We start from the raw sequence: 12,750 nt of genomic DNA, 5'->3' as shown, positions 1-12,750 counted from the left end.
ATGATCAGATTTAATGTAAGTGACTTTCACTCCTTCTGTCAGAGAGTGACGGGAATTCTCTTTGCAGGTCATTCTTCAATCCATGCACAAATACAAACCGCGCGTTCACGTCATCGTCCAGGACGCCAGCGTCAACCTGTCCCAGATCCAGTCCTTGCCGGCCGAAGGGGTGAGGACCTTCTCCTTCAAGGAGACCGAGTTCACCACCGTGACGGCCTATCAGAACCAGCAGGTGAGCCGCACAGAACCGCATCTGTATCTCCTCTGCATCTCCTCTGCCTCTCCTCTGTATCTCCTCTGCCTCTCCTCTGCGTCTCCTCTGTATCTCCCCTGCACCATCTCTGCAACACTTCTGCGTCACTCCTGCGTCTCCTCTGCCTCTCCTCTGTATCTCCTCTGCCTCTCCTCTGCGTCTCCCCTGCATCTCCTCTGCATCTCCCCTGCGTCACTCCTGCGTCTCCTCTGCCTCTCCTCTGCGTCACCTCTGTATCTCCTCTGTGTCACTCCTGCACCATCTCTGCATCTCTTCTGAGTCACTCCTACGTCTCCTCTGCGTCACCTCTGTATCTCCTCTGCATCTCCTCTGCCTCTCCTCTGTATCTCCTCTGCCTCTCCTCTGCGTCTCCCCTGCATCTCCTCTGCATCTCCCCTGCGTCACTCCTGCGTCTCCTCTGCGTCACCTCTGTATCTCCTCTGTGTCTCCCCTGCATCTCCTCTGCGTCAACCCTGCATCTCTTCTGCGTCTCCTCTGCATCTCCCCTGCGTCACTCCTGCGTCTCCTCTGTATCTCCTCTGCCTCTCCTCTGCCTCTCCTCTGCCTCTCCTCTGCGTCATACCAGCCGGGCGTCTCCACAGAGACAGAATTCCCTTCATCTTATTTGGTTTTCCTCCTCAGATAACAAAGCTGAAGATCGACCGCAATCCATTCGCCAAGGGATTCCGAGACCCCGGGAGGAACAGGTGAGTGTCAGCTCTTGTGGTTCCCGTGATGTCGGGGGTTGGCGGTCGGTGACTCTGTTCATGTTTTACAGAGGAGTGCTGGACGGCCTGCTGGAGAGTTACCCCTGGAGACCGGCGCTGGCCATAGACTTCAAGGCTTTGTCCGAGACGTCGGGTAAGAGGAACCTCACGTGTCATAGTGGGGTGATGACAGGGTTGCCAGGGTTTTCATATTGCCAGGGTTCTCGGGTTGCCAGGGTTCTCGGGTTGCCAGGGTTCTCGGGTGGCCAGGGTTCTCGGGTGGCCAGGGTTCTCGGGTGGCCAGGGTTCTCGGGTTGCCAGGGTTCTCGGGTGGTTGCCAGGGTTCTCGGGTGGTTGCCAGGATTCCCGGGTTGCCAGGGTTCTCGGGTTGCCAGGATTCTCATATTGCCAGGGTTCTCGGGTGGCCAGGGTTCTCGGGTTGCCAGGGTTCTCGGGTGGCCAGGGTTCTCGGGTTGCCGGGGTTCTCGGGTTGCCAGGGTTCTCGGGTTGCCAGGGTTCTCGGGTTGCCAGGGTTCTCGGGTTGCCAGGATTCTCATATTGCCAGGGTTCTCGGGTGGCCAGGGTTCTCGGGTGGCCAGGGTTCTCGGGTGGCCAGGGTTCTCGGGTGGCCAGGGTTCTCGGGTGGCCAGGGTTCTCGGGTGGCCAGGGTTCTCGGATTGCCAGGGTTCTCGGATTGCCAGGGTTCTCGGGTTGCCAGGGTCCTCGGGTTGCCAGGGTTCTCGGGTTGCCAGGGTCCTCGGGGGGTTGCCGGGGTTCTCGGGTTGCCGGGGTTCGGGTTGCCGGGGTTCGGGTTGCCGGGGTTCTCGGGTTGCCAGGGTTCTCGGGTTGCCAGGATTCTCATATTGCCAGGGTTCTCGGGTTGCCAGGATTCTCATATTGCCAGGGTTCTCGGGTTGCCATGATTCTCGGGTTGCCAGGGTTCTCGGGTTGCCAGGGTTCTCGGGTTGCCAGGGTTCTCGGGTTGCCAGGGTTGCCAGGATTCTCGGGTTGCCAGGGATCTCGGGTTGCCAGGGTTCTCGGGTTGCCAGGGTCCTCGGGGGGTTGCCAGGGTTCTCGGGTTGCCAGGGTTCTCGGGTTGCCAGGGTTCTCGGGTTGCCGGGGTTCGGGTTGCCGGGGTTCTCGGGTTGCCGGGGTTCTCGGGTTGCCGGGGTTCCCGGGTTGCCAGGATTCTCATATTGCCAGGGTTCTCGGGTTGCCAGGATTCTCATATTGCCAGGGTTCTCGGGTTGCCATGATTCTCGGGTTGCCAGGGTTCTCATGTTGCCAGGGTTCTCGGGTTGCCAGGGTTCTCGGGTTGCCAGGATTCTCGGGTTGCCAGGGATCTCGGGTTGCCAGGGTTCTCGGGTTGCCAGGGTCCTCGGGGGGTTGCCAGGGTTCTCGGGTTGCCAGGGTTCTCGGGTTGCCAGGGTCCTCGGGGGGTTGCCAGGGTTCTCGGGTTGCCAGGGTTCTCGGGTTGCCAGGGTTCTCGGGTTGCCGGGGTTCTCGGGTTGCCGGGGTTCGGGTTGCCGGGGTTCTCGGGTTGCCGGGGTTCTCGGGTTGCCGGGGTTCCCGGGTTGCCAGGATTCTCATATTGCCAGGGTTCTCGGGTTGCCAGGATTCTCATATTGCCAGGGTTCTCGGGTTGCCAGGATTCTCATATTGCCAGGGTTCTCGGGTTGCCAGGGTTCTCGGGTTGCCGGGGTTCGGGTTGCCGGGGTTCTCGGGTTGCCGGGGTTCTCGGGTTGCCGGGGTTCCCGGGTTGCCAGGATTCTCATATTGCCAGGGTTCTCGGGTTGCCAGGATTCTCATATTGCCAGGGTCCTCGGGTTGCCAGGATTCTCATATTGCCAGGGTTCTCGGGTTGCCATGATTCTCGGGTTGCCAGGGTTCTCATGTTGCCAGGGTTCTCGGGTTGCCAGGGTTCTCGGGTTGCCAGGGTTCTCGGGTTGCCAGGGTTCTCGGGTTGCCAGGGATCTCGGGTTGCCAGGGTTCTCATGTTGCCAGGGCTCTCGGGTTGCCAGGGCTCTCGGGTGGCCAGGGTTCTCGGGTGGCCAGGGTTCTCGGGTGGCCAGGGTTCTCGGGTGGCCAGGGTTCTCGGGTTGCCAGGGTCCTCGGGTTGCCAGGGTTCTCATGTTGCCAGGGTTCTCATATTGCCAGGGTTCTCGGATTGCCAGGGTCCTCGGGTTGCCAGGGTTCTCGGGGGGTTGCCAGGGTTCTCGGGGGGTTGCCAGGGTTCTCGGGGGGTTGCCAGGGTTCTCGGGGGGTTGCCAGGGTTCTCGGGGGGTTGCCAGGGTTCTCGGGTTGCCGGGGTTCGGGTTGCCAGGGTTCTCGGGTTGCCAGGGTTCTCGGGTTGCCAGGGTCCTCGGGTTGCCAGGGTCCTCGGGTTGCCAGGGTTCTCGGGTTGCCAGGGTCCTCGGGTTGCCAGGGTTCTCGGGTTGCCAGGGTTCTCGGGTTGCCGGGGTTCTCGGGTTGCCGGGGTTCTCGGGTTGCCGGGGTTCCCGGGTTGCCAGGGTTCTCGGGTTGCCAGGATTCTCATATTGCCAGGGTTCTCGGGTTGCCAGGATTCTCGGGTTGCCAGGGTTCTCATGTTGCCAGGGTTCTCGGGTTGCCAGGGTTCTCGGGTTGCCAGGGTTCTCGGGTTGCCAGGGTTCTCGGGTTGCCAGGATTCTCGGGTTGCCAGGGATCTCGGGTTGCCAGGGTTCTCGGGTTGCCAGGGTCCTCGGGGGGTTGCCAGGGTTCTCGGGGGGTTGCCAGGGTTCTCGGGTTGCCAGGGTTCTCGGGTGGCCAGGGTTCTCATGTTGCCAGGGTCCTCGGGTTGCCAGGGTCCTCGGGTTGCCAGGGTTCTCGGGTGGCCAGGGTTCTCATGTTGCCAGGGTCCTCGGGTTGCCAGGGTTCTCGGGTGGCCAGGGTTCTCATGTTGCCAGGGTCCTCGGGTTGCCGGGGTCCTCGGGTTGCCGGGGTTCTCGGGTTGCCGGGGATCTCGGGTTGCCGGGGTTCTCGGGTTGCCAGGGTTCTCGGGGGGTTGCCAGGGTTCTCGGGGGGTTGCCAGGGTTCTCGGGGGGTTGCCAGGGTTCTCGGGGGGTTGCCAGGGTTCTCGGGTTGCCGGGGTTCTCGGGTTGCCGGGGTTCTCGGGTTGCCGGGGTTCTCGGGGGGTTGCCAGGGTTCTCGGGGGGTTGCCAGGGTTCGGGTTGAGTTCTGTAGTGAAGTATATATTATATATTTGATCTGTGGAATAGAATGGTGATAATTGTCTCCTCTCTGTCCCTGCAGGCGGCTCGTCTCCGATCCTCTCCAGCGGTGGGGCTCCGCCCCCTCTCCTCTCTCCACCCTCCCCACCCCCCACCTTCCACCTTCCGTATTCCGAGAACTATATAAACGTCCCGCTGTGTTACCGGGTGTGTCCCATCCTGAGGCCGCGCTCCTTCCTCTTCCCCAGCCAGGATAAACGGGCCTATCCGGCGCGGCCGCTCCTCTCTCCGCTCGTCCTGGACGTCCCCATCTTGTCTGCCTTCGGAATCTCCAAACCCAACAAACTGGAAGACGCCAAGGGGCCGTGCGTCCAGAGCTTCTCCCCCCCCGCGTTCTACGGACTCCCCACCCCCTCCCGGGAAACCCTCCATTGTTCTCTACATCCTTCCTACAGTCTGGTCAACTTCTCCGTGCCCCCCCATTTCCTCGCCACCGCAAACCATTTCAAGATGGCGGACACTTTAACCGCGGCACACAGAGACGGCCGACCCGACAGTTCCCGCTGGCCGCCACCGCTCAACCATTGCCTGTGAATCACCAAATTATTTCATACGAGAAACTTTGTTACGGAATGGACTCGCCGGCCGACGCCGATTAACCACAGGTGGACCCCAAAACCGTTCCTCAAGAACCCCACTTTTATCTGACCGGCTCCAGAGCGGGAGAGCCAATCACAGGAGTCACAGGACAAGATGCCCTTATTTACACAGATACACCATATTGCCAAAAGTATTGGGACGCCTGAAATATACACCCCTCCCCCTCCTCTAAATATGCACTATATTGTCAAAAGTATTGGGACGCCCCCCTTTGCACACACATGACCTTTAATGACCCCCCAGTCTTAGTCCGGAGGGTTCAATATTGAGTTGGCTCCGCCCTTTGCAGCTATAACACCTTCACCTCTTCTGGGAAGGCCGTCCACAAGGTTTAGGGGTGTGTCTATGGGAAGGCCGTCCACAAGGTTTAGGGGTGTGTCTATGGGAAGGCCGTCCACAAGGTTTAGGGGTGTGTCTATGGGAAGGCCGTCCACAAGGTTTAGGGGTGTGTCTATGGGAAGGCCGTCCACAAGGTTTAGGGGTGTGTCTATGGGAAGGCCGTCCACAAGGTTTAGGGGTGTGTCTATGGGAAGGCCGTCCACAAGGTTTAGGGGTGTGTCTATGGGAAGGCCGCCCACAAGGTTTAGGGGTGTGTCTATGGGAAGGCGGTCCACAAGGTTTAGGGGTGTGTCTATGGGAAGGCCGTCCACAAGGTTTAGGGGTGTGTCTATGGGAAGGCCGTCCACAAGGTCTAGGGGTGTGTCTATGGGAAGGCCGTCCACAAGGTTTAGGGGTGTGTCTATGGGAAGGCGGTCCACAAGGTTTAGGGGTGTGTCTATGGGAAGGCCGTCCACAAGGTTTACCCGTAGACCCCGCACTCCGTCCCCAGAGACCCCGCACTCCGTCCCCGGAGACCCCGCACTCCGTCCCCGGAGACCCCCCCACTCCGTCCCCAGAGACCCCACACTCCGTCCCCAGAGACCCCGCACTCCGTCCCCAGAGACCCCGCACTCCGTCCCCAGAGACCCCGCACTCCGTCTCCAGAGACCCTGCACTCCGTCCCCGGTGACCCCGCTGTCTTTCCCGATGACCCCGCACCCCCTACCCAGTGACCCCGTACTCTGTCCCCGGAGACCCCGTACTCCGTTCCCGGTGACCCCGCACTCCGTCCCAGGAGGCCCTGCAGTCTATCCCCGGTGACCCCGCACTCCATCCCCTGTGACCCCACACTCCGTCCCCGGTGACCCCGCACTCCGTCCCCTGTGACCCCACACTCCGTCCCCGGTGACCCCACACTCCGTCCCCTGTGACCCCACACTCCGTCCCCCGTGACCCCACACTCCGTCCCCCGTGACCCCACAGTCTATCTCAGGTCCATCCCCCCGGAGAACCTGCACTCAATCCCTGGTGACCCCCCAGTCTATCCCAGGATACCCCGCACTCCATCTCCGGAGACCCCCTAATCCGTCCCCGATGACCCCGCACTCCATCCCCCCAGTGACCCTGCACTCCGTCCCCGGTGACCCCCCATCCTCCCCGGCTCGCTCATACCGGATAGGTTGTCACCAGTCAGTTGGGGTCCCGGAATGTAAATAAGAACTGTGATAATTCTATGAAGATTTCTGCTTTGTACTTTCCCTACAGACCCCCCTCCCCCTCTGTACCCCCAAATCCTCTAATAAAACCGCTTTGCTCAGCGCAATGTCTGCCGTTATTTCATCCCATATGAATGATAATGAGTGATGGATGCTGATTGGTTGTTGTGGGAACACAGACAAGCGGGGGATGTGACTGAGACTCGCAGATCATTGGCTCTTCAAATGAATACAAACCGATCGTATTTACTAAAAATCCCCGGCAGCTCTGACAATGGCGCCATCTGCAGGCCGGGGGGGGGGGGGGGGGGGGGGGGGATCTGCGCTGATTGGGGTGGAGAGGGTTCAATATAGATGCAGCTTTGTACAATTAACCCCTTAGGGGGGGGGGGTTAATTATCACTGTCACATGACCTTGATGCATTAGTGGCCACAATTATCCCCCCCCTCCCCCCAAGGGGTTAAATATTTGTCTGAACAAAACTGCATGAGCGGCCATGTTTATTAACCCCTTCATGCTGCACCACCAATGACCACCAATGACCATCATTGCAGGAAGATTAGGGGGCTTACATAGCAGAACACCCCCGAATAACCAACCCCCAGCATTGGTGTCAGGGGATGGAATAATAACCCCAGGCATTGGTGTCAGGGGAAGCAATAATAACCCCCAGCATTGGTGTCAGGGGATGGAATAATAACCCCCAACATTGGTGTCAGGGATGGAATAATAACCCCCAGCATTGGTGTCAGGGGAAGCAATAATAACCCCCAACATTGGTGTCAGGGATGGAATAATAACCCCCAGCATTGGTGTCAGGGGAAGCAATAATAACCCCCAACATTGGTGTCAGGGGATGGAATAATAACCCCCAGCATTGGTGTCAGGGGAAGGAATAATAACCCCCAGCATTGGTGTCAGGGGATGGAATAATAACCCCCAGCATTGGTGTCAGTGGATGCAATAATAACCCCCAACATTGGTGTCAGGGGATGGAATAATAACCCCCAGCATTGGTGTCAGGGGAAGCAATAATAACCCCCAGCATTGGTGTCAGGGGATGCAATAATAACCCCCAACATTGGTGTCAGGGGATGGAATAATAACCCCCAGCATTGGTGTCAGGGGATGGAATAATAACCCCCAGCATTGGTGTCAGGGGATGGAATAATAACCCCCAGCATTGGTGTCAGGGGATGGAATAATAACCCCCAGCATTGGTGTCAGGGGATGGAATAATAACCCCCAACATTGGTGTCAGGGGATGGAATAATAACCCCCAGCATTGGTGTCAGGGGATGGAATAATAACCCCCAGCATTGGTGTCAGGGGATGCAATAATAACCCCCATCATTGGTGTCAGGGATGGAATAACAACCCCCAACATTGGTATCCAGGGATGGAATAATAACCCCCAACATTGGTGTCAGTGGATGGAATAATAACCCCCATCATTGGTGTCAGGGGATGGAATAATAACCCCCAGCATTGGTATCCAGGGATGGAATAATAACCCCCATCATTGGTGTCAGGGGATGGAATAATAACCCCCAGCATTGGTATCCAGGGATGGAATAATAACCCCCAGCATTGGTGTCAGGGGAAGCAATAATAACCCCCAGCATTGGTGTCAGGGGATGGAATAATAACCCCCAGCATTGGTGTCCAGGGATGGAATAATAACCCCCATCATTGGTGTCAGGGGATGGAATAATAACCCCCAGCATTGGTGTCAGGGGATGGAATAATAACCCCCAGCATTGGTATCCGGGGAAGGAATAATAACCCCCAACATTGGTGTCAGGGGAAGGAATAATAACCCCCAGCATTGGTGTCAGGGGATGGAATAATAACCCCCAACATTGGTGTCAGGGATGGAATAATAACCCCCAGCATTGGTGTCAGGGGAAGCAATAATAACCCCCAACATTGGTGTCAGGGGATGGAATAATAACCCCCAGCATTGGTGTCAGGGGAAGCAATAATAACCCCCAACATTGGTGTCAGGGGATGGAATAATAACCCCCAACATTGGTGTCCAGGGATGGAATAATAACCCCCAGCATTGGTGTCAGGGGATGGAATAATAACCCCCAGCATTGGTGTCAGGGGAAGCAATAATAACCCCCAACATTGGTGTCAGGGGATGGAATAATAACCCCCAGCATTGGTGTCAGGGGGAGCAATAATAACCCCCAGCATTGGTGTCAGGGGATGCAATAATAACCCCCAACATTGGTGTCAGGGGATGGAATAATAACCCCCAGCATTGGTGTCAGGGGATGGAATAATAACCCCCAGCATTGGTGTCAGGGGATGGAATAATAACCCCCAACATTGGTGTCAGGGATGGAATAATAACCCCCAGCATTGGTGTCAGGGGATGGAATAATAACCCCCAACATTGGTGTCAGGGGATGGAATAATAACCCCCAACATTGGTGTCAGGGGATGGAATAATAACCCCCAGCATTGGTGTCAGGGGATGCAATAATAACCCCCATCATTGGTGTCAGGGATGGAATAACAACCCCCAACATTGGTATCCAGGGATGGAATAATAACCCCCAACATTGGTGTCAGTGGATGGAATAATAACCCCCATCATTGGTGTCAGGGGATGGAATAATAACCCCCAGCATTGGTATCCAGGGATGGAATAATAACCCCCATCATTGGTGTCAGGGGATGGAATAATAACCCCCAGCATTGGTATCCAGGGATGGAATAATAACCCCCATCATTGGTGTCCAGGGATGGAATAATAACCCCCATCATTGGTGTCAGGGGATGGAATAATAACCCCCAGCATTGGTGTCAGGGGATGGAATAATAACCCCCAGCATTGGTATCCGGGGAAGGAATAATAACCCCCAGCATTGGTATCCGGGGAAGGAATAATAACCCCCAACATTGGTGTCAGGGGAAGGAATAATAACCCCCAGCATTGGTGTCAGGGGATGGAATAATAACCCCCAACATTGGTGTCAGGGATGGAATAATAACCCCCAGCATTGGTGTCAGGGGAAGCAATAATAACCCCCAACATTGGTGTCAGGGGATGGAATAATAACCCCCAGCATTGGTGTCAGGGGAAGCAATAATAACCCCCAACATTGGTGTCAGGGGATGGAATAATAACCCCAGGCATTGGTGTCCAGGGATGGAATAATAACCCCCAGCATTGGTGTCAGGGGATGGAATAATAACCCCCAGCATTGGTGTCAGGGGATGGAATAATAACCCCCAACATTGGTGTCAGGGGATGGAATAATAACCCCCAGCATTGGTGTCAGTGGATGCAATAATAACCCCCAACATTGGTGTCAGGGGATGGAATAATAACCCCCAGCATTGGTGTCAGGGGAAGCAATAATAACCCCCAGCATTGGTGTCAGGGGATGCAATAATAACCCCCAACATTGGTGTCAGTGGATGCAATAATAACCCCCAGCATTGGTGTCAGGGGATGGAATAATAACCCCCAGCATTGGTGTCAGGGGATGGAATAATAACCCCCAGCATTGGTGTCAGTGGATGGAATAATAACCCCCAGCATTGGTGTCAGGGGATGGAATAATAACCCCCAACATTGGTGTCAGGGGATGGAATAATAACCCCCAACATTGGTGTCAGGGGATGGAATAATAACCCCCAGCATTGGTGTCAGGGGATGCAATAATAACCCCCATCATTGGTGTCAGGGATGGAATAATAACCCCCAACATTGGTATCCAGGGATGGAATAATAACCCCCAACATTGGTGTCAGTGGATGGAATAATAACCCCCAGCATTGGTGTCAGGGGATGGAATAATAACCCCCAGCATTGGTATCAGGGATGGAATAATAACCCCCAGCATTGGTGTCAGGGGATGGAATAATAACCCCCAGCATTGGTATCCAGGGATGGAATAATAACCCCCAGCATTGGTGTCAGGGGATGGAATAATAACCCCCAGCATTGGTGTCAGGGGATGGAATAATAACCCCCAGCATTGGTGTCAGGGGATGGAATAATAACCCCCAGCATTGGTGTCAGGGGATGGAATAATAACCCCCAGCATTGGTATCCGGGGAAGGAATAATAACCCCCAACATTGGTGTCAGGGGAAGGAATAATAACCCCCAGCATTGGTGTCAGGGGATGGAATAATAACCCCCAGCATTGGTGTCAGGGGATGGAATAACACATTCTCTATATCAGATCATCATTCACTAAACACAAAGAGATTTCACACTAAACCTGGAGAGCCAATCAGCTTCCACCTTTTATTGCCAATCTTCCCTGAAGAAACTGAAGCTAAAAGCTGATTGGCCGCCATGCAGAGCTGCTCCAGATTCTGAGTGCCCCCCCCCCTCCCCCTCCTCAGTGTCCTGAATATCCGTCCCAAATAATTACTAATATTTATTTCACTGAAAAATCCACAACAGTATCTATAGAAGTCCTACATTGATTATTGTTTATTGATAACATTAAACAATAAATGATATTCCTAATCATCATAATAATAATACTAATATTAATCATAATAATAATAATACTAATAATCATAATAATAATAATAATAATAATAATATTAATCATAATAATAATAATACTAATAATCATAATAATAATAATAATAATAATAATATTAATCATAATAATAATAATAATACTAATAATCATAATAATAATAATAATAATAATAATATTAATCATAATAATAATAATAATAATACTAATAATCATAATAATAATAATAATAATAATAATAACAACACTAATAATAATATTAATCATAATAATAATAATAATAATAATAATAATAAAAATAATACTAAGAATAATCATCATCATAATTATATAAATCATCATAATAATAATAATAATAATAATAATAATAATAATAATAATAATAATAATAATAATAATCATCATCATAATTATAATAACACTAATAATAATATTAATCATAGTAATACTAATACTAATAATCATAATAATAATAATCATCATCATAATAATCATAATCATCATCATAATAATATTAAAAATAATACTAAGAATAATAATCATCATCATAATATTAATAATAGTAAAGAATAATCATATTTTTAAATCTCCCTCTGTACAGAATACAATGAGTGTAAAACTTTCTGATTCTATGTTGATTATTCTCTGCATGATATAAATATTATAAATTATATATATAATGAAATAAAACACTTCTTAAGGTTCGTACACACGGTCGGACATCCAACAAAATTTCCCTTGGATTTTTGTCTTAATTGATTTGTCCGATCACACCCATAGCATACACACGCTCGGACTTTTCTGCAAACTTTTCTAACACTTTCCCAACATCACGTGGTTTTACTTGCTCTTTACCGCCACCCTTTGGTTAACTTCTGCTATTGTTGGTTGAGTTTAACATTGGTTATGAGCATGCGCATTTGTACTTTGTCCAAAAGTCCGATGGTTTGCTGTACACACGGTCGGACAAGGCACCATCGGACTTTTGTTGCCAGAAAGTTGGTCCGTTCGCAGACCCAACTTTTTGTCCGATGAAAGCCAAAAAAGTTGGTCCGATGGAACGTACACACGGTCGGACAAATACGAAAAGTGCCGGATTTTGAAGTTGGTTGGGCAAAAGTCCGACCGTGTGTACGGGGCTTTACTGATCACAGAAATGGATGGAAAATAAAAGGCTAAATTCCTGAAGAAATCCCAGAATCTTCAATTCACTTAGGAGATATATTTATAAATATTTATCAATATATAAAGATAACCGGAATGAAATACTGAAATCTCATATTTATATATCATTTATAGGATGTGATATTTCAGTATTTCATTCCAGTATACTAATATATCTTTTTTGTAACAATAAAAAAAAGTCTTTTTCTAAAAGGCCATTCACAGAGATCAGATGAATAATTGTTACTTGTTATTTTATGACATTTCTATTTTACTTTATTTATTTGTTTAATATTTATTTTGTTTTATTTATTTATTTGTTTGTTTTTGGTTATTTATTATTTTTTAATTTATCTGTTTAATATTTATTTTGTTTTATTTATTTGTTTATTATTTATTTTCTGACATTTTGCCTGTAGAGGTTTGTTGATAAGGACGATCCCGGGGTCTGGATTTTAATGTCCATTGAGAAGAGATTGGAGAGAATCGATCACTTTATAGAAAGTAATATTTCATATAAAAGGTATTTATTATAATTGGTGAATTTTGATTCCTTGTTGCCGGGGAGAATTGTGGATCTCGATGGAACCTTTGACCCCCGAGAGGCTGAAAGGAAAAGTCGTCCGTCTCGCTTGGCGACGATCGGACGGAATCAATTATCTGCTAAACGATCTTTTTTTTGCTTTTGACAAAATCTCATCAAACTTCGCCTCAAATTTCGTC

At 51.4% G+C, this 12,750-nt stretch overlaps 1 protein-coding gene across 1 annotated transcript; it reads left to right on the top strand.

The window, feature by feature from the left end:
• Positions 1-67: 67 nt before the first annotated feature.
• LOC120923422 (T-box transcription factor TBX22-like) lies at positions 68-5,121 on the top strand (the record flags this gene model as incomplete). The annotated part of the gene is made up of 4 exons (XM_040334967.1): positions 68-232; positions 896-960; positions 1,032-1,114; positions 4,231-5,121. Coding segments are annotated over 4 exons (825 nt in total), but the record flags the coding sequence as incomplete, so codon positions are not given.
• Between the last annotated feature and the right edge of the window lie 7,629 nt (positions 5,122-12,750).

The sequence above is a fragment of the Rana temporaria genome, unplaced genomic scaffold (assembly GCF_905171775.1).
Source record: "Rana temporaria unplaced genomic scaffold, aRanTem1.1, whole genome shotgun sequence".
Classification (NCBI taxonomy): domain Eukaryota; kingdom Metazoa; phylum Chordata; class Amphibia; order Anura; family Ranidae; genus Rana; species Rana temporaria.
This window is presented reverse-complemented; position numbering and strand designations above follow the sequence as displayed.